Source organism: Podarcis pityusensis, assembly GCF_964106645.2.
Source record: "Podarcis pityusensis genome assembly, chromosome: 1".
NCBI lineage: Eukaryota > Metazoa > Chordata > Lepidosauria > Squamata > Lacertidae > Podarcis > Podarcis pityusensis.
In genome coordinates, this window is record NC_138028.1 from 33,885,344 (window position 1) to 33,905,571 (window position 20,228).

Consider the following 20,228-nt stretch of genomic DNA (forward strand, 5'->3'; position numbering starts at 1 on the left):
GCCAGTGCTCCATCTCTGTCATAAGCTTAATTCATCAACAATAATGAACATATTTGCAAGTTAAAAAACAAACCAACAGCATTGCAACCATGAATTGCTGTTCTTCAGTGGTTCAGTATCAAAACCATTACAATACAGTGGTACCTCAGGTTACATACGCTTCAGGTTAAAGACTCCACTAACCCAGAAATATTACCTCAGGTTAAGAACTTTGCTTCAGGATGAGAACAGAAATCGTGCAGTGTGGCAGCAGCGGAAGACCCCATTAGCTAAAGTGGTACCTCAGGTTAAGAACAGTTTCAGGTTAAGAACAGACCTCCAGAATGAATTAAGTACCTAACCCAAAGTACCGCTGTACACACATACTGACAGTAATTCATTAATATTTTTGGATTTTAAGACCCCAACTTGATGGGTCTGGTTGCTGGGTTTTCTTGTAGGTTTGATTTCCTTCTGTTCCCCCCACCCCTTTGGCTAAAACACTGAGCAGGAGCACTCCACATTGCAACCATTTGTTACAGGTCACACTTGCCTCCTGTGATTGCCTGTCAGGGAGGGAGGGTGTTAAGAAAATAGAGGTAGCTAGACACTGAAGCTGCTTCTGCAGCCACCTGGTGGAAAAACTGAGCCTTGGGGAAGTGTCAGCAAGGGATCGGGGAGAGACATTTTTCAACCAAGCTCCTTGAGTGAAGTATTGAAGGGAGAGGAGGACTCTGTCCTTATTGCTAAACGTAAAAGTAAAGGACCCCTGGACGGTTAAGTTCAGTCAAAGGCGACTATGGGGTGTGGCGCTCATCTCGCTTTTCAGGCCAAGGGAGCCGGTGTTTGTCCACAGACAGCTTTCCGGGTCATGTGGCCAGCATGACTAAACCGCTACTGGCACACGGAGGACCGTGATGAGTGCCAGAGCGCACAGAAATGCCATTTACCTTTCTGCCGCAGCGATACCTATTTATCTACTCGAACTGGTATGCTTTCGAACTGCTAGGTTGGCAGTAGCTGGGACAGAGCAACGGGAGCTCACCCCGTCACAGTGATTCAAACTGCCAACCTTCCAATCAGTAAGCCCAAGAGGCTCAGTGGTTTAGACCACAGAGCCACCCGCACTTGGCTCAAGATAGGCTGCCATAACATCTGCCCATCTTTCTCTTCTAGAACAAGGTGGAGGAGCCAGAAATCTAAAGCATGAAATGCAGATCTTAAATACATTTCAGTATCGAGGGAAGTCATCATTATGCAATTTGTAATTAACCAGATACTTAACATGTCCATAGTGGGCACTGTGAAGTACAATTATGTGGACACAAATACATGGGAAGGGTAATAGTTCAGTGGTAGAGCACAGAAATACTTTGTAAGCAGAATGCCCCAGGTTCAAGGCTTCTCTTGTATAGGATACCAGCTTTTAAATAATTCTATGCTTTATACACACAAACAGAACAAGGTCAAGGAAAATGGTGTTCTTCATATTATATGAAGATAGGTCTAAAAATCATCCGTTGGTTTAAAGAACAGCATTTTCAGGCTCAGTTAACATTTTTAAAGGTTTTTAAAACCACAATCACTAGAAAGGTGAATCATATGTTTTCCGCTGTGGCATACCTGTATAATTTACTTACTTGCCTTATACAAAAAAAAAAAAAAGACTTGCAAAAAGAAGCAATACAATGTAAACACAAAGAAAACATATAAAATTAAAACAGATCCTCCATAAAATAATTTTTAAAACTCACCCCCTAACCACCATATAAGCACGATCACTATTCATGTTAACCAGCTGAAGAATACCCTAGAAGTACCAATTGGGTGTTAATAGCCTGTGAGGAAAGTCCTTGCCTGGCACTGAAAATATGTAATGCAGGCTCCAGGCGAGTCTCCTGGGGAAAGCGTTTCATGAATGGGATCCCCCGTTTCCTGTGCGTGCCAGGAATTATTCAACTCAAACACTGAATTTTAAATTTTCAAATTAACAAACACCTGTAATCTAAGAATGAAGGCAAATGGATAAATGTACAGCTAACGGCTGATTCATACAGAAGCATGTGAATATTTTATGTGTACAGAAGCCTCTGGTCACCTGTAGCAGCTAATGAATGAGTTGCCAGAGTGCCGTTCCAGCCCCCTCGGCCGTATTTCCCTCAATAGTCATCTTGCTCTGCAGTGGCAGCATCTTCCCTTGCCTTTTCTATTGCCAGAGGACAGAAACTGCCTGAGGCAGTCAAAGCACACATGGTAGTAGTAGTGCTAGCACTGGTGACAAGACTCCAGACGTGCTCTCTGTAAGGATTTGTCAAAGCTCATTTTGAAGATGCAGGAAACTACCTTCCGCTGAGTCAGACCATTGGTCAGTCTAACTCAGTACTGTCTGCACTGACTCACAGCAACTCTCCAGGGTTTCAGGCAGGTGTTTTTCCCAGTCCTATCCTGGAGATGCTGGGGAGTGAACTTTGCATTCACAGCATGAGCTCTATCAGTGAGCCAAGACCATTACCTTTGCTCACAGCCAGCCTCATTGCTGCAATGATTGCAGCCAGTCACAGTGTTGGTATAGCTAGCCAGTGGCTTCTCTGTATATAGCGTCGGTTCACAGGCTCTTGTTGTCGTAGAAACAAATGGTTTGAGAATAACAGCTGCTTCAGTTGTTTGCATAGAGTATCAGAACTATTAGTCCATTAGATTAGGCAATAAAATTTTAAAATATTTCCTCCTCCGAGGTGCTTGAATACACTGCATTTTTATTTTTTTTAAAAAAGGTTTACACTACAGAAACCACATTCACGAGCTGTACAACTATTCAGATTCTCCATGACAGGTTCATTTATTTATATACTAGGTTAAAAAATACAAATATCTCATTACAAAAAAAGCTTTATCAAACTGTGTACATACAGTAGGTTTTGTCAAAAGCCAACCTGTCAGAATTACTTTATATACATTTGGCTAATATGTGTGACATGCAGAGTAAGAAGAAAACTGTTGCAGGCCAATTTCAGAAGCCTGGGATTATAGACTTTTGACAACAGTCAAATGGGTTTCGCATAATTGGTAAATACATTTTCACATAAACATGAAAGCAGTTTATAAACCAGGATAAGACTTTATTCTGAGCCCCAGCAACTAGAATCAATCAAACTGGCAAGTGAGAGACAATTCCAACGCAGAGGAGATGTGTCATATTACCAGCCATAATGGAAGCACGGTAACATGAACACAAGAAATAGTTATTTAAGCAGCAATGGCTGGCATCCCATGGTTCCATGCAGCAATGCTCAAGTGCCCCAGCTTGGATGGTAATGCAGATTGCTGCAAGGTTAGTGTGTACATGTATGTTCACACACACCCACACACCCACATATGTTTAAAACACACACCTGCTGATACTGACGGACAGATGAGATTCCAACCTGCAGAAATGCGCAAAGGCCGACGCTACCAATCCTTCATTTTTTATTTTTAAAAAGAAGACAACAGTCTCAGTGTACGTTGCTCTGAGCTCAGGCAGGCTCTTGCTGCTAGGCTGAGCTGAAACTGCTCTGGATGCAGGGTAAGAATTTACAAGAAGAGCAAATTGTCAGAATCCTGCCCATTGAATCCAGCTATAGGGCTCCTCACATCCAATACACTTTAAGCTCAAATTTGAATGATGAGACATAAAAATGCTTGGGGTAGCATCCAACTAATACATCCCATCAGCACAAGGATTCCTGCTTGTGCAACAGAACCCACCCCACAAATCCACTTCAGAGGGTTATGAGAACTCCTAGAACAGAGGGGAGGGGCTGTGGGGGAAGTTCCACTCAAGCAGAAATCCTTATGCTGGTGGAGTAAGTTACTACTTAGCGCTGCTTTGGATAACTCCCTTTTCCTTTGGCTGAGCAGTTGATTCAGGCAAGCTTCTGGGCCTAAGAGTTGATTTTTCCACAGGATGATATTTTCAAGTAGAGCAGACTCCCCTAAGATGCCCATCCAGGCCCACCATGATATCTGCTTGCTGGGATGAGACTGGAATACTGCAAGCACACTGATGAATTTATTTTACACATAGGGGTTTCAATTCAGGACTTGAAATAGAGAGGGGTTGCATGTTAAGATTCCAGATTTAGCACCAGTCCAACCTAGAACATAAAAACACTTTTGGCAGCCTTTTCCATCAGATGCAGACTTCCTTCAAAGGCTCATCTCAATGGATAGTAAAGTGCACAAAACCACCAAGTAACATCTCCTCCTCCTTCCACCCAGCCACAGTTCACGCCTCCAACACAGAATCATAGAATTGCAGAGCTGGATGGGACCCTGGGGTCAAATCCCCAGCAATACAGGAATCTCAGCTAAAACACCCATAGCAGGTGGCCAGCCAAACTCTGCTTTAAAAAACACTCCATGGAAAACCACCACCTTCTGAGGACGTCTGTTCCACTGTCGAACATGTAAGGTAAAACTAAAAGATCTCACTCCTGATGCTAAGCTTACAAATGCTAACTTCTTGAGGTTGTTAAGCAGCAAACACCATTGTTTCTGCCCAGGGTACAATTTTAAAGGATTACACATCATTGGACTACGGATACATTTAATTACAGAGCTATATGCAGCAATACTTTTGGTTATCGGTTTACCATTTTCAGAACAGGCACTCTTGACCTTTGGAGAGGGGACTTAATACTAGCAGAAACGGAAAGAGTAATTTGCTTTTGCACTGATTCCCCCCCACCCCCCAACGGTGCTAGTTTTAATAGAAATCAGTAACAATTTCTCTGAAGTAACCCAGCTAGGATAACTGTTGGGGGGGGGGGGTCTCCATTTTTTTCCAGTTGCCCATCTAAGTATACTTTTCCATTAGGCTACATCAAAGTAACATTTGCGCAAGCTAACATAGGTTTGCAAGACAAACATGACATGTTTTCTAAAATTCAAGGAGTTCTTATATATGTAGTGATAGACATCACAATCATCACATGATCCATTAATTTCTTTATATATATAAATAGCACTTCCTTCCCATTTTATACAAGTGGATTTAGACTACAGTCTTAGAAGCTAGTGTGCCATGTGGTGAAGAACCAAAAATGTGCCCAGGTGGTGTCTTTCTGCAGCATCCTCTCACTTCCCCCAGTAGCTCAATAGGCAGTTTTAAAATTGGCTCACACATTGAGCCAGGCAAGCAGCTGCAAAAGAAACTTAAAAGACCCCAAGCAGCTGCATGCGCCATTCTCCCCCATGCATGCACATAGCTTTGTAGGACTGCAGGCTTAGTCAGATGTTCTCAGGCTCTCCAAAAGGTTAACGTTTTCTATCTGAGACGCTGGAGCTGAATTAGAGGCGAGACGTCATGGTCGACATGATTATGTGTCACTTATTCCAAGACATTTGTATGAAGATTACTGACACTACTACAAATACACAGATACTGCCACACAAAATAGATGAGAACAAATAGTAAATACATCTTTCATCTCATGGCACATCTAGCAGGATAACACTGTCTGGTTGGTTTAACGGTCAGTTGTGATTATGCTTGATTGAATATTTTCCTTTCTGTAGCTGAGAAATATACAGTTTGGATTTGCTTCCATCAGGCCTCTTAAACCACACTTCATCATGGTTAATTGTTGTAATTATGGCACTGAAAAGAAAGGAGGGGGGAATCAGGAGCACATTAGTGTCCATATAAAACTACAGGATCACCTTAAACTGCACTGCCATTTATAAACGGTACTGTAATTATTGGTAATAGAACACACAAGCATTATAACAAGTGCCTCATTAAATTAAGGATAGTTAATAAAATACAGGAACACTGATATTGGAAGTGTACTAAACATTACTATGTCTGTTTACCAACCGTTCACATCTTTAATAGCCGTCCTTTGTTAAGGAAGGGAAAGAGAGAGAGAGGCACATGCGCAGGCTTAACAGCAGAGTGACTAGCTAGCAATGATGTAGCTACAGCAGCGCTCTATAGGATGCTGAAGTCAGTATCCTATAGTACAGTTTGCTTTTGTACAGGTGGAGACCATCCTCAGCGTGTCCAATTGATGTGCGGCTGTCGACACGTCAGTCCTTGTGGACCGTGAAGAGGGCATAACGGGGGCAGGGAGTAACGGGGTGGGGCATAATGGGCTGGCTTACAAACACTGACAAATGCAGGGACCAGAAATGGAATCTCTGCGCAAAACAGCTGCTGTCTGTATAGTATATTTTACAATGCCTATCAGTAGGAATCCTACAATAGCATCTAGCTATTGTAAGTAACACTGATGGAAGCTCGATTTGTTGTGGGATTGCTACTGATAGACATAATAAGGTACCCTATATGAAAGCATACTATTACTATAGGATACAAAAGTCACCTCTGCGGATGCTACTGTAGCTACTTCGTTGCCAGCTGGTCATTCTGCTATTGACTCCATACTGACAAAAGTTCTCATTGAGTGATGCATAGGCAAGCTTCTCTAGTCCTGCTGTGATTTAACTCATTTCTCTCTATATGTTTATAAATTAATGTTTATATTGTCTGTATGTACCAGGTATAGGCAAACTCCGGCCCTCCAGATGTTTGGGACTACAATTCCCATCATCCCTGACCAATAGTCCTGTTAGCTAGGGATGATGGGATTTGTAGTCCCAAACATCTGGAGGGCTGGAGTTTGCCTATGCCTGGTATGTACTATGTACTTTCCCCATACAAGAACATCATTCAGTATATAATATAAATTTATTCACAGACTTGAGTCTTGTGGGGTCTGCTTTGTTTATTCTTTTAACTAAAACTCTCGAGATTCCTCCAACCAGAGACAGGTTCACTAGGTGAATCCTGCCCGCTATCTTTACCTTACAGGGCATTCATCTTTCCTATCAATACATATCGCTTGTCCACGTCCGTACCACTCCCCATTATAATACAGCCTTCCATCTTCAGATCTTGCATTGTGTACATGTTTTTCCAACTTGACAGGGGCTGAAAGAATCAGTGCAGACAAAACAGAACAGGAGATTTAAGAAGGCAATTTCTGTCTACCTCATTTCTACTCTGAGTTTGCCTTTTTGCTTGGAACGCCTCCTACAACTATAGAACAGGAATGGGGAGCCTCAGCCGCAGGGACTGAATGCGGCCCCCCAGGCCTTTCCCTCTGGCCCTGGAGCCTCTCCAGCCGCTCCCCATTTCCACAAACTACACCCATAACTGGCTCTGCAGTGCACCCTACTTGAGTATTTTTGCCAGGTTAGAATGTCCTTGAACTCTCATAATGCTCTTAAATGCCTGAAGGATGAAGAGGTTTGCGGGAGTAGATCAGTACTTGGTGCTCCACCAACTTTTGCTTCTACCACCCCCACCCCCCAGTTACTGCCATGTGGCCCTTGGAAGGTTTCCTACAAGGTTCTCCACTCCCTACTACAGAAGGGATCCACTTAAGTTCTCTAAAAGGACAGAAAGTCTTTCCAAACCACACAAGACAAAAAACAGTGTCTTGCTGCCTAATCCGTACACAATTAAGAACTCCCCATAGTAAACTCTTAGCATCTGTGGCTGAGAAATCCTGAGCTATTATAGAGGCAAGGATTGAACAAGTATAAAGCAGATTGTCCTTACGTTCTGTTTTCACTCTATGTGGCCCCAAAGTAGCCATTGCCTGAAATAAAAAAAAATGGTGTTAGTCATCATTTCGGCAAATCAACTTAGGAGCTTTGCTTTTAAGAGCATCCCTCTTGAAACCTAAGCTATGCCCATTCATATCAGCCATTTTCTTTAAAAGAAAAAGGAATACAGAGAGCAACATTCAACAATACCTTTCTTATTGTGGTCCAGTCTTCAAGTATATCAAGATCTTGCAGCATGTACACTATATAGGGTCGTTAATATGTTAAGGGACTTGCACATTTCCAAAGAGGATCAAGTTGTTTTTGTTGTTTTTTTAAAAGGTTCTAGCAGATCACTTCGAAGTATGCTTGGTATAACGCAACTAAAATCTGTGCCAAGACAGACCCCAAGGGCAGGGCATACATATTTTTTGTGTATGCCTTGGAGCGCCGACACAAATTTATCAGAGAAGCAGCATTGCTTCATTTCCTTGTTTTCAAAAGGGTTCATAGTGTGGCTACACATCCTTTCGGGTTCTAAAGAATGAAAAGTTGTGGTTGTGGCAGGTTCCTCTGCATACATGCACAGAAAAACAAAGGCATCTCATTACAACTGTTGCCAAAATTTCTGCAAACTCTTAGGTTTTTTTTAAAAAGTTGTGGGGATGGGAGAGTAGGAATGCTGGGTTATCACTAGATGGAGATTTTATGCTGTACCACCTGCCATCTTCTCTTTAATAATCCACATTATAACCAGGAGGGTGATATCCAACATTATTCATAATCAGACTAGAGCCACTGAAAGCAGTGGAACCAAGTCCACTCATTTTAATGGGTCTACATTGAGTATGACTTAGCTTTTGAGCATCATCCTGTTACTATAACCATACCACATACTGTGCAAAAAAAAAGAGTGACAATCCAACGGACAGACCAGCTCTTAGTCTCCAAGAAAATTTTGTTCTAAATTCTCAGCTTTCAAACCATTGTCTTGTGTTTCACCCCACTTAGTTTCTTAATGAAAATTTTATGAAGTGTTAACAACCAGCAGCACTGTAATTCAGCGAATATTATATCCAGTTGGCAACCATGAAAAGGATATCTGATACAACAACCGGTTTCTTCTTATCGGGACTGAAGGGATCCTTCCTTTTTTTCCTAGACTGAAGTTCATCATTCCATAACTCTGAGGAAATGTAAGAATGTGGCAGTTAAAACAATTTTCTTCACATAGCACATTGGTCTTCAAGCTCATCTATTCATACAATTAATAAACAAGCTGTGCTGCTTTAGGAACTGGAACTGCCACTTACACTGACTATCCCGTCTTATTAACATTTAGAATAGATTTTTCTTTATGGCGTTAGGCCAAGAGAGAGACCCTTGCATTTGAGTGTTATAAACCATGCCTGTGATCAACTCCAACTTGACACAAGTATTTGGTCACTTCATGTACACTCTTCCTTTCCATTTCTGTGCAGCTACCTTTATGTTATGGGCTGGCTGAGTCAAGACAATGCAGGTGGAGGACTGCCCAAGGTGCCAGAAGAAGGCTCCAGTGGAATATGGGAGCCGCTGCTGGCAGTGTGGCAGTGTGAGCAATGACCCTGAGGGATGGAATTTTCCCCCAATCTGCTCTTCCATCTCATTTGCCCCCATGATGAGAGCCAAAGGTCCCACCTCTCTCTCTCTCCAAGGTAGTCAGAGCCTCTCTCTGACATGCCCATGGTGCTCATTGCATCGCCCACCCCAGAGCCGCCAGTTACTGGGAGTAGCTCTGCCTACCCAGAAGGGGATGTTTCACTGGTCCCAGCCACCTCTCAGGAGGCAGAGACACTTCCCTTATCACCTAGGTCCAGGAGAAGCCAAACGACAGTAATAAATAATAATAATAATAATTTATTATTTATACCCCGCCCATCTGGCTGGGTTTCCCCAGCCACTCTGGGCGGCTTCCAACAGAATATTAGAAACATGGTAAAACATCAAACATAAAAAAACTTCCCTAAACAGGGCTGCCTTCAGATGTCTTCTAAAAGTCAGATAGTTGTTCATTTCCTTGAGATCTGACAGGAGGGCGTTCCACAGGGCAGGTGCCACTATTGAGAAGGCCCTCTGCCTGGTTCCCTGTAACTTCACTTCTCGCAGTGAGGGAACCGCCAGAAGGCCCTCGGAGCTGGACATCAGTGTCCGGGCTGAACGATGGGGGTGGAGGCGTCCCTTCAGGTATACTGGGCCGAGGCCAGAGAACAGCAAGAGAACAGTAGATTCCGCACACTAGGTGTGGTGAGAGATTTCAGAAATGCTTACTGCCCTAAGATGGGCCCACCCCATTCCTATATATAGGATAGCAAAAGGGGTGTGACAGTGTAGGATCAATGTCTAAAACTTTGGTAGTTAGAGTACCTGCCTTTCATATAGCTGTGTTTAGGATTGCCTGAAGTGCCTTAAACCAGTAATCTGCATATGTGCAGCGGTAATCTATACATTAAAGCCTTTGGAAAGAATCTTTCCTCAAGTCTTTGTCATCAGGACACTCAACCAGCTCTTAGTTACCTGAGGTAATGTCAATGCTATGTCGGTCTTCTTCAAGTCGTCTGATTTTCTCTTCCAGTTCACTTTGAACTGTGTCATACAACAAGAGCTTTTCACTCTGAAAGGAAAAGTTAACAATGTAGTCAAACATTAGCCAATGAAAAGCAGCCAACACATCATCTTCTACTGGATTGGGGCACTCAAGAGCAACGGAAGAAGCTTCCAACAAAGAGACCTGATGTATAAGAACCGTTCTCTCGCTGGGTTCAGAGTGCCAGAGGCAATGCAAAAAGACTGTCTTCTGATGTTGAGAAAGGTAGTCTCAGGTGCGTGAGGCAGATGCAATAGCGCACAGAAGGGTTAACATCCTGCAGAACATTCCAGTGGGTGCATGACATAACAAAAGCGAGGGGTTAAAAGGGGTTTTCGTCTTCCAAGAAGTGTTTTGAATCTACAAAGCACCAAGCCTAGACTGATAAATGTGAAGGGCTTTACCCATATTTTCCAAACAGTGGGGAATTATATAAACGCAAGAAAATAAACACACTAGTCTTAAAAAAGGAGAAACCCAAAACCTCATTTTCCTTCTAAATATGTTATGATCTGTATGTAGCTACTTGCAAAGGGCTCAGGACAAGCAACCTGTAGGAACACATGGGAGAATTTCAAGTCATCTTGGGGGGAAGTACAGTGGTACCTTGGTTCTCAAACGTCTTGGTACTCAAACACTTTGATTCTCAAACGCCGAAAACCCAGAAGTAAGTGTTCCGGTTTTGGAACGTTTTTCGGAAGCCGAACGTCCGATGCGGCTGTTGGCTATTGTTTCCGGGGCGCCTGCACCAAACAGAAGCTGCCAAACGGACTTACGGAACAGATTAAGTCGGGCACTTTTGTTTTTGCTATTTATTTTGCGTTTTTGTTTTTGAGGCTTTTTCGGTTAATTTGTTTTTGTGATTGTGTGGAACACAATTCAGCTACTGATTGATTGTGTGACTGCGGAAATGGATAAAAGCCCCCCATGCAAACAATGACTATCATCAGTGCAGGTAAGAAAAAATAATAATTTTAATTTTTATCACCTACAATACTGTCTTATTTATTTTATAGTACAGTACACTGATTATTGCTTTCATTTACCCTGAAGGGCTTCCGGTTGTGAGCGACGCCATCGCAAGCGGGGATTGCTTCCAGGTGGAGAATCCCGGGTTTTTCGGAGGATTTAGGGGGGTCTTTGGGCGCAGTGACCCCCTGAAGCAGTGTCTGGAGGGTGTTCAGACACTCAGGTTCCCGCGGAGAGCCAAAACGCAGACCACCCGGCCGCCAGGTAACTCCACGGAGCGAAGAGAGCGGCGGGGAGGAGAAGCGGGCTGAGGGGAAGCCATAGCTAACTCCGGGAAACGAAGCCCCGAGCTTGCCGGGGGAGCTCACAACTCTCGAAACCAAGGAATTCGGGCTCAAATTAATATCAAAACAAATCAGAACTTTAAGGAAAGCACCGGAGGACAAGTAAGCAATTGCGAGACCGGCACTATCTCCAGTCAATTTGTGCGCATTGGGGAAGCAAAGTTGCCAAAAGTGAAAGTGTGTTGCCACTAGCGGCTATTGTTTCTTTTTCCCCTTTAAGCTGCTACAAACTATCTGATAAACTAACTCTTTGACTGTGAAAGAAGAATTCAAGCTAGAAGGGGGAAACAGAGGGATAAGATTAGTTACTTCAAGGTCCTCTTTGGAATTTTGAAAGAGGAAGCTGAAAGCAGAACTGCAATTCTTTTTTTTTTTTTTTTTTTTAATCTGCGCAGCAGAGGAAGTGCTTTCGACTCCATTATATGGTCAGCCTTTTGGGGTTTCTCTTTTCCTGCCTTTGCCTTGTTTTGTAAAAATTTTTTCTCTGGTGCCCCTCAGATAGTTTTTTGGACTCAATTTACAATATTGGCTCTCCAACTGGCATAGGAGAGTTGAAGAACTGGCTTGGCAGTTTGAAATACCCCTCAGTTTTACTGCACCACGTCTCATTTTTTCCCCTCCTCCGTACTTTGCCCAGTCAACCTTCAGGGGCTCTAGCCACCCAGTGGTCAGGAGGATAATTACAACTTGTTTTCTATCTCTTCTCTTCAATTAGCCTTGCACCTGTTATTTGTGCTCCACTGGACCCCTCTGTCTGGAGGTCGGACTTAACAAGGTTTTACAACTATTCCACAAGATCTTATAAGGATTAGCCCAATTGGGGGCAGAAGGCTTTTTTTTCTTTTTTTCTTCTCTTTTCTTTTTCCTGTGACTGGAACCTTGAACTTTGAATTTTTTTTTTCTTTTTTTTTCTTTTTTTCCTTGTTTCAGATATTTGCTGGCACTCCTTTGCAATACAACTGGACTATAATTGGGGAATTGTGATATCTAAAGGGAGTAGCCTAATTCGTGGCAAGAAGAATATTCTCCTTCTTTACTTTTTATTTCTCTCTTTTCTTTCTCTTTTCTTTTTTGGAGGCCTTCTGGATGTAATTAACCACCCTCCCTTGATTCTAAAGAGGGGAGGAATCTGAAACTTTTGGTAAAAAGGTTTAATATCGAACTTTTGGTAAAAGGTTTAATATTGATACTCCCAAGTTAAACTTATAGGGACTAGTGATCTTGAATTGGACTTTGAATATTGTAATTGAATAAGGTGGGAACCTATAAAAAGTTGAGTAACATTAGGGTTGTGTCAACCCCTATTAAAGGTTATTAAAGGTTATATTGGAAGGATGTCCCACATACCTAAGAAAGGCGGGGAGGGCGGAACACCAGGAGATAGGAGAGGGTCTAAACCAGATACAGACTTCAAGGCAGAAATTTTGAAAATGTTTGCTGAAATTAGACAGAGCGAAAAGAATATGGAGGATAAATTGGAGCATGTGAATACAAGAATAGAACAGGTGGATACGAGAATTGGGAAAATGGACCAAAAGATTGATGAAACTGTAAGAGAGCTAAGAGGTCAAATTAAAGATGTTTCTAAAAGAACACAATCTCTGGAAGAAGGAATGAAAAAAACAAGAGTAGAAATGAAGGAAGTGAAACGGGAAGAAGAGAAATTAAAAACAGGATTATTCAAAGTTAACAAAACACAAGAAGAAGTATGGGACGCAATCGCGATGAATGAATTGAGGCAACGGGAGGTGAACCTCAGGCTGAGAGCAGTCCCTGAAATACAAGGTGAAAATATCAGAGAGAAACTGACAATAGAAATAGCACAATGGTTGGCGATACAAAAAGAAGAAGTGGAAAGATCAGTTCAAAATGCGTTTAGAATAAGAACAAGAACAACTAGAACAAAGAAAATGCCTGGAGACTGCCTGATTACCTTCAAAGACAAAGATATGAGAAACTTAATTCTGCAAAAAAATAGAGAAAGAAGATTAAATATAGATGGGAACTACATAATCATTTTTAAAGATATTCCAGTGAGATTGTTGAAACGAAGAGACCCATATAAGCCATTGGTCCAAATTCTCAAGAAGAACAAGATTGAATTTAAATGGGAATTCCCTCAAGGGATCTCATTTACCTATAAAAGCAAGAAACATAAACTGATTAGTCCGGAGGAAACAAGTAAATTTCAGAGGCGTTATAAGGAGCTGACGGCAGAAGAAGAAGAAGAAAGAGGAGTAGTAGGAGGAGTCGGTCTATTGGAGAGGAAGTATTTAGAAGAAAAGGGAAAGGAAAACGGAGAATCGGAAGATGAAGAGGAAGAGGAAGAAGAAGAAGAGGAGGGAGAAGAACAGGGAGAAGCCAGATCATAATTAATTAGATAAATCTTTAATTGGGAAGGAAAGATGGCGTTAAAATTATGGAATTGGAATATTAATGGAATGAACGATAGGAGGAAACGTAATAAAATCGAACAATACTTAAAAAAGAAAAATCTTGATATCATCTGTCTTCAAGAAACACATGTGGCAAAAAAGCATAGGAAAATTTTGATTAATAATAGACTGGGAAATGAATTTGTATCTTCCGATAAAGGGAAAAAGAGAGGGGTCGTACTATATGTAAAAAAGAAGATAGAGGCGCAACAAATTTTTAAAGACGAAGAAGGAAGAATAATTGCAATACAGATCAAATGGCAAGGCGAAAAAATAATAATTGTCGGGATCTATGCACCTAATGGAAATAAGACGGACTTTTATAAAAATTTGGAAGAAAAGTTGTTTGAATATATGGACCAAAAAATGATACTTATGGGGGATATGAACGGGGTGGTTTCACTGGAAATCGACAGGTTAAGAGAAAAAGATGTAAGCAGAGAAGGGAAACTGCCTAAGACTTTTTTTACTATGATAAAAAACTTCAACCTAATTGACATATGGAGACTGAGACATCCGCTGGAGAAGCAGTTTACGTTTTATTCCGAACCAAATCAATCTCTATCAAGAATCGATCAAATTTGGGTCTCTAATGAGCTAACCCCAAGAATCCGACAGATTGAGATACAACCAAAAACAATATCAGACCACAGTCCAATAAAAATGGAGGTTAAAGGATACGAAGAAAGATCATTTAGATGGCGTCTTAACGATTATCTCATGGATGATCAAAAGCTTATTCAAGAGGCAAAGAAAAAACTGACAGATTACTTTATGGATAATATGAATAAGGGTACAAAAATGAGCATAGTTTGGGACGCAAGCAAAGCAGTAATAAGAGGATTCTTTATTCAACAGAATGCGATTAAGAACAAGAACAGGGAGAAAGGGAGGAAGGAAATTTTAAAACAAATAATGGACAATGAAAGAAAATTAATTAAGAATCCAAACAGCTTAAAAATAAAAGAGAATATTAAAGTCCTGCAGACACAATTCGCAATGATTATTAACAAAGAGGTGGAATGGAATATCAAAAGGCTTCGACAGAAAAACTTTGAATTTGCTAACAAATCTGGCAGATGGCTTGCGTGGCAAATTAGGAAAAGGAAGGAACAAAGTACAATTAATAAAATTATCCTAGATGGAGAAGAAGTTGAAAACCCTAAAGCTATCAGGAAAGGATTCTTGGATTTTTATAAACATTTATATAACAACAGAGAAAAGAACAACATGAAGAAAATAGAAAGATTTCTAAAGGAAAAAAGTGTGCAAAAGATCCCGACAGATAAGAAAGACCGACTGAATGCCCCAATTGTAAATGAGGAAATAATCGAAACAATAAAAGAATTGAAGAAAGGGAAGGCACCAGGACCAGATGGTTTAACACCCAGTTATTACAAAGAATTGAGGCACGCCCTAATAGTACCAATAAAGGAAGTTATGAATAACATACTGCAACAACAGGATATTCCCGGAACGTGGAAAGAGGCCTTTATCACACTCATTCCTAAGCAAGACTCTGATTTGACACAAGTAAAGAATTATAGGCCAATATCTCTGCTGAACACAGACTATAAGATTTTTGCTGGAATACTAGCAAAAAGATTAAAGAAGATACTGCAGGAAGTAATACATGTAGACCAGGCAGGCTTCCTTCCGAGCAGACAGATGAAAGATAATGTTAGGAACATAATAAATATCCTGGAATATCTGTCTGTAAGGAATGAGAAGCAAGCTCTATTAATGTTTGTGGACGCAGAGAAGGCTTTTGATAATATATCGTGGGAATTTATGTTAAAAAATTTAGAAATGATGGAAGTTGGGAACGAATTTTATAACGGAATAAGGGCAATTTATTCGGAACAGAGAGCTAAATTGATTGTGAATAACATACACACTGAAGAATTTAAGATATCAAAAGGTACTAGACAGGGGTGTCCCCTCTCGCCGTTATTATTTATAATAGTCCTGGAAGTCCTTTTAGGCTCAGTAAGGAACAATGATAAAATAAAGGGGGTGACAGTCGGTAAAAATGAATACAAGATTAAAGCCTTTGCCGACGACATAGTAATAACGATTGAAGAACCCATAAGCAGTTTAAATGAGATATTGGAGGAAATAGACCAGTTTGGTAAAGTGGCCGGATTTACGTTAAACAAAAAGAAAACAAAAATAATGGTCAAGAATATTGACCAGAGTCTAGTGGACGAATTGCAACGAGAATCAGGGATTGATGTGACCAAAAAGGTAAAATACCTGGGAATATGGCTGACCCCCAAAAACATCGATTTATATCAGAACAACTATATTCAAGTGTGGAAGGGAATTAAGAAAGATTTAGAAACCTGGGGTAGAATGAAACTGTCCTTTTGGGGCAGAATATCAACAATCAAAATGTGTGTGCTCCCAAAGATGATATTTTTGTTTCAAATGATCCCTATAATCAGGGGAATAAGTGTGTTTAAAGAGTGGCAAAGAACGCTTTCGAGATATATCTGGCAGGGCAAGAAGCCTAGAATACAATTCAAGTTATTGACAGATGCTAAGGAAAGAGGCGGTTTTGCCCTGCCAGACCTAAAACTATATTACGAGGCGTCTTGTCTTTGCTGGCTAAAGGAGTGGATAAAGTTAAATAACAACAAACTACTAGATCTAGAGGGTCACGATAATAGGTTTGGATGGCACGCCTATTTGTGATTGGAGAAGAAGAAAGTCCATAAAGGTTTCACTAACCATGTTATTAGGGGTTCTTTAATAGAGGTCTGGGACAGGTACAAAAATATTTTGGAATTTAAAATCCCGCACTGGTTGTCACCACTAGAGATAATGTCAGTAAAAAAGATTAATATGAGACCAAATTGGATAACATATGGCGAATTGGTAGTGAAAGAGGGGGAGAAATGGAAACTGAAGCCATATGAACAAGTCAAGGACCAGGTTTATGATTGGATGCACTACTTTCAGGTAAATGCAATGTTTAACAAAGATCTCAAAGAAAAAGGTTATATAGAAAAAGTGTCTAAATTTCAATCAGATATAATTGATAATGATGTTAAGATAATTTCGAAAATGTATAAATTACTTTTGGAATGGCAAACAAAGGACGAGGAGATTAAGTCGGTCATGATTAAGTGGGCCAGAGACTTTGGTTACAGTATACAATTAGAGGATTGGGAAAAGGTTTGGAACGAAAACATGAAATTTACTGCATGCACAGCACTAAAGGAAAACATAATGAAGATGGTGTACAGGTGGTATATTACACCGGCAAAATTAGCAAAGATGTACAAGACATGCAATAGGTGCTGGAAATGCAAAGAAAAAGAGGGATCTCTCTTTCATATGTGGTGGGATTGCAGGAGGGTGAGGGGATTCTGGGAATTGATCTATTGTGAATTGAAAAAGATGTTTAAATACTCGTTTGTGAAGAAGCCAGAATCCTTCCTGCTAGGTATAACAGGAAGAGAGATAAAAAGACAGGACTACAAACTGTTCCAATACGCTGTTACAGCGGCAAGAATACTGATGGCCCAGAGGTGGAGACAGGAGGAAATGCCGACTTTGAACGAATGGAGGATGAAACTCATAGATTACGCAGAATTGGACAAAATGACTGGAAGAATAAGATATCAGAAAGATCAAAAATTCATCGAGGACTGGGGAAAGTTTGCGGCATATCTGGAATCTATATGTGATCAACAAACAACGCTAGTGGGGTTTAAAGAGACTTTGTAATACTGTAAGGTATATTGTATGACAGAATTAGAGAGGTGTAAGATAATGGCAAACCAGCAATACTATATAGAAAATGCGGGAAAATAAGAAAAATGGATGATTGTGGGAGGTGCTGGTGGAGGTTCAAAAACTGTAAATTTGTAATCATGGTTGTAGCCAATATAAGCAAAAGGAAAATTGAATAAAAAATTTATTATCAAAAAAAAAAAAGATTATTGCTTTCATTTTATGGATCAATGGTCTTGTTAGATAGCAACATTAATGTTAAATTGCTGTTTTCGGGGTTGTGTTTAAAAGTCTGGAACAGATTAATCGGTTTTGCATTACTTTCTATGGGAAAGTGCGCCTTGGTTTTGGAACGCTTTGGCTTTGGAACAGACTTCCGGAATGGATTAAGTTTGAGAACCAAGGTGCCACTGTAAAAGAAGCAATGCAGCTGGAATACAAAGACTATGCAACTAGTCCTGTGTGCTTGGAGATGCTTTAAGAAATTTCAGCTCGTGTATCCCTGAAAAAGTAGCCTCCCTTCCTTCCCCACTGGCCACACAGCATATCATGTTTGGAACTTATTGCAGGGGGGCTATCAATATGTAGCCGCCTTATATTCAAAATCAAGAATCCCAAATGGTGCAATCAAACCCTTCAGCATGAACTAGATCTTTGGATTCTGATCATTCTGAGGGAACTCAGGGTGGATTATGCAAATTAAAAACAGATATTTTGATTTATTTCTCAAAAAAAAAGTTGGAAACAATATGGTTTAAACTGAATTCTGAATTTAAAACATGCAACGTCTACACTTATTCAGGTAACTCACAATTATGTGCATTTAACTTCTGCTCATTCATCTTCAGTAAAAAATAAAAATAAAATTAAAAAGGGGGCAAAAAACTTTGCCAATCCCACCCACCACTGCACCCAGTTATTGTTTTAACAGGAATGGGATTTTAACTTGGGTGGGTACTGTTTTATTGGGGGGGGGGGCGTTGTTTTAAATTGTTGTTAAATGTTATATGTTAATTTGGATTTTTGTATTTGTATTTGAGTTGGGGTATCGTTTAGGGGCTTTTGCTGGGGAGTGTATCGTTTATACATTAGTATTGTTGTGCATACATTAGTATTGTTAATTGTTTTGATTATTTTTATTATGTATTTTGTGCTTTGTATATTGTAACTTTGTGTTGTGAAATGCCCCAAGACCTATGAGTATAGGGAAGTATACAAATTTTAAGGATAATAACAATAATGTGTCCTTTGACCAGTCACTGTCTCTCAGCCTAACCTACCTCACAGGGTTGTTGTGAGAATAAAATAGAGAAGAAGAAACTGGTACAACACCTTAGCACTTTGGAAACACCAGTCCATCCTAGGATATCTTGATGCAGAAACAAGCTTCCATGCAAACAATGGATATGGACACATTTCTGTCATATAAGCCTCTTTGAACCAGTTGATAGGGTGTGTGTGGGTGTGGGTGTGTGTACATATATATATGTATATGTATATGAGCGGCTGACAGAGTGGTGCAGAGCCAACAACTTGCTCATAAATACAAGGAAGACAAAGGAGCTTGTGGTGGACTTCAGGAGACAGAAGAGCAACGTCCAGCCACTTTTGATTGATGGGGTCTGTGTGGAGAGGGTAACAACGTTCAGATTTTTGGGCATTGAATTACAAGAGGATCTGTCCTGGAGTGTCAACACAAGGGGGCTTGTGAAGAAGGCACAGCAGAGACTGTACTTTTTGAGAATACTAAGGAAAAACCATCTTCCGCAGAAACTGCTGCTTGCCTTCTATCACTGTGCCATTGAGAGCGTGCTCACTTATGGCTTATGTGTGTGGTACGGAAGCTGTACTACCCAGGACAGGATGGGGTTGTGCAGGGTTGTTAAGGCAGCAGAGAGCATTGTTGGCTGCCCACTCTCCACCTTAGAGCAGATTTATGCCACAAGGTGCCATAGGAAGGCACTGGACATAGTAAAAGATCCATCGCATCCTGGTCACTGTCTCTTCGAGCTCTTGCCGTCGGGACGGAGATACAGGACGATGAAGACAAGAACGAGCCGTCTTAAGAACAGCTTCTTCTCCAGAGCGATCTCGGCCCTGAATGGGAAGCCCGGACTTCGAAAGTCATCTAATCTTCCTTGCTGTATTATACTGTATTGATTAATTAGTGTTTTTATGGAGCAGTCAAGTAATTTCGTTGTCCCCGAAGGGGGCAATGACAATAAAGATATTATTATTATTATTATTATTATTATTATTATTATTATTATTATTATTATATACACAGAGAGAGAGAGAGATGGGAATTCCTACCAAAAGCCACAAGGTATTTCATTAAATTAGCTGCACAGGACTAGTTCTGGATCAGAACTATTGTGTTTGACCTTCCACATACTATTGGGAAACCATGTACAAGTGCATTACTTGCAAGTGGAACATGCAACAAAATGCCGCAGCGCATCACCACCTTTAACAAGAGTGTTGCTGTTGAGAGTCCCAGCCACACAGCACATCCTCTGGAATACAAGGGCTGAAGGA

General features: G+C 40.8%; 1 protein-coding gene across 1 annotated transcript in view; it reads right to left on the reverse strand.

The window, feature by feature from the left end:
- Positions 1-2,793: 2,793 nt before the first annotated feature.
- Positions 2,794-20,228, reverse strand: part of BRMS1L (BRMS1 like transcriptional repressor) — a 34,435-nt gene continuing 17,000 nt past the window's right edge. The window contains exons 5-10 of the mRNA XM_080979154.1: positions 10,132-10,228; positions 8,678-8,761; positions 7,786-7,850; positions 7,589-7,628; positions 6,829-6,955; positions 2,794-5,620 (exon numbers count right to left, since the gene is read on the reverse strand). Coding sequence (XP_080835280.1) covers positions 5,497-5,620; positions 6,829-6,955; positions 7,589-7,628; positions 7,786-7,850; positions 8,678-8,761; positions 10,132-10,228 — 537 coding nt within the window. The 3' untranslated portion in view covers positions 2,794-5,496. The remainder of the gene's footprint in view (positions 5,621-6,828; positions 6,956-7,588; positions 7,629-7,785; positions 7,851-8,677; positions 8,762-10,131; positions 10,229-20,228) is intronic.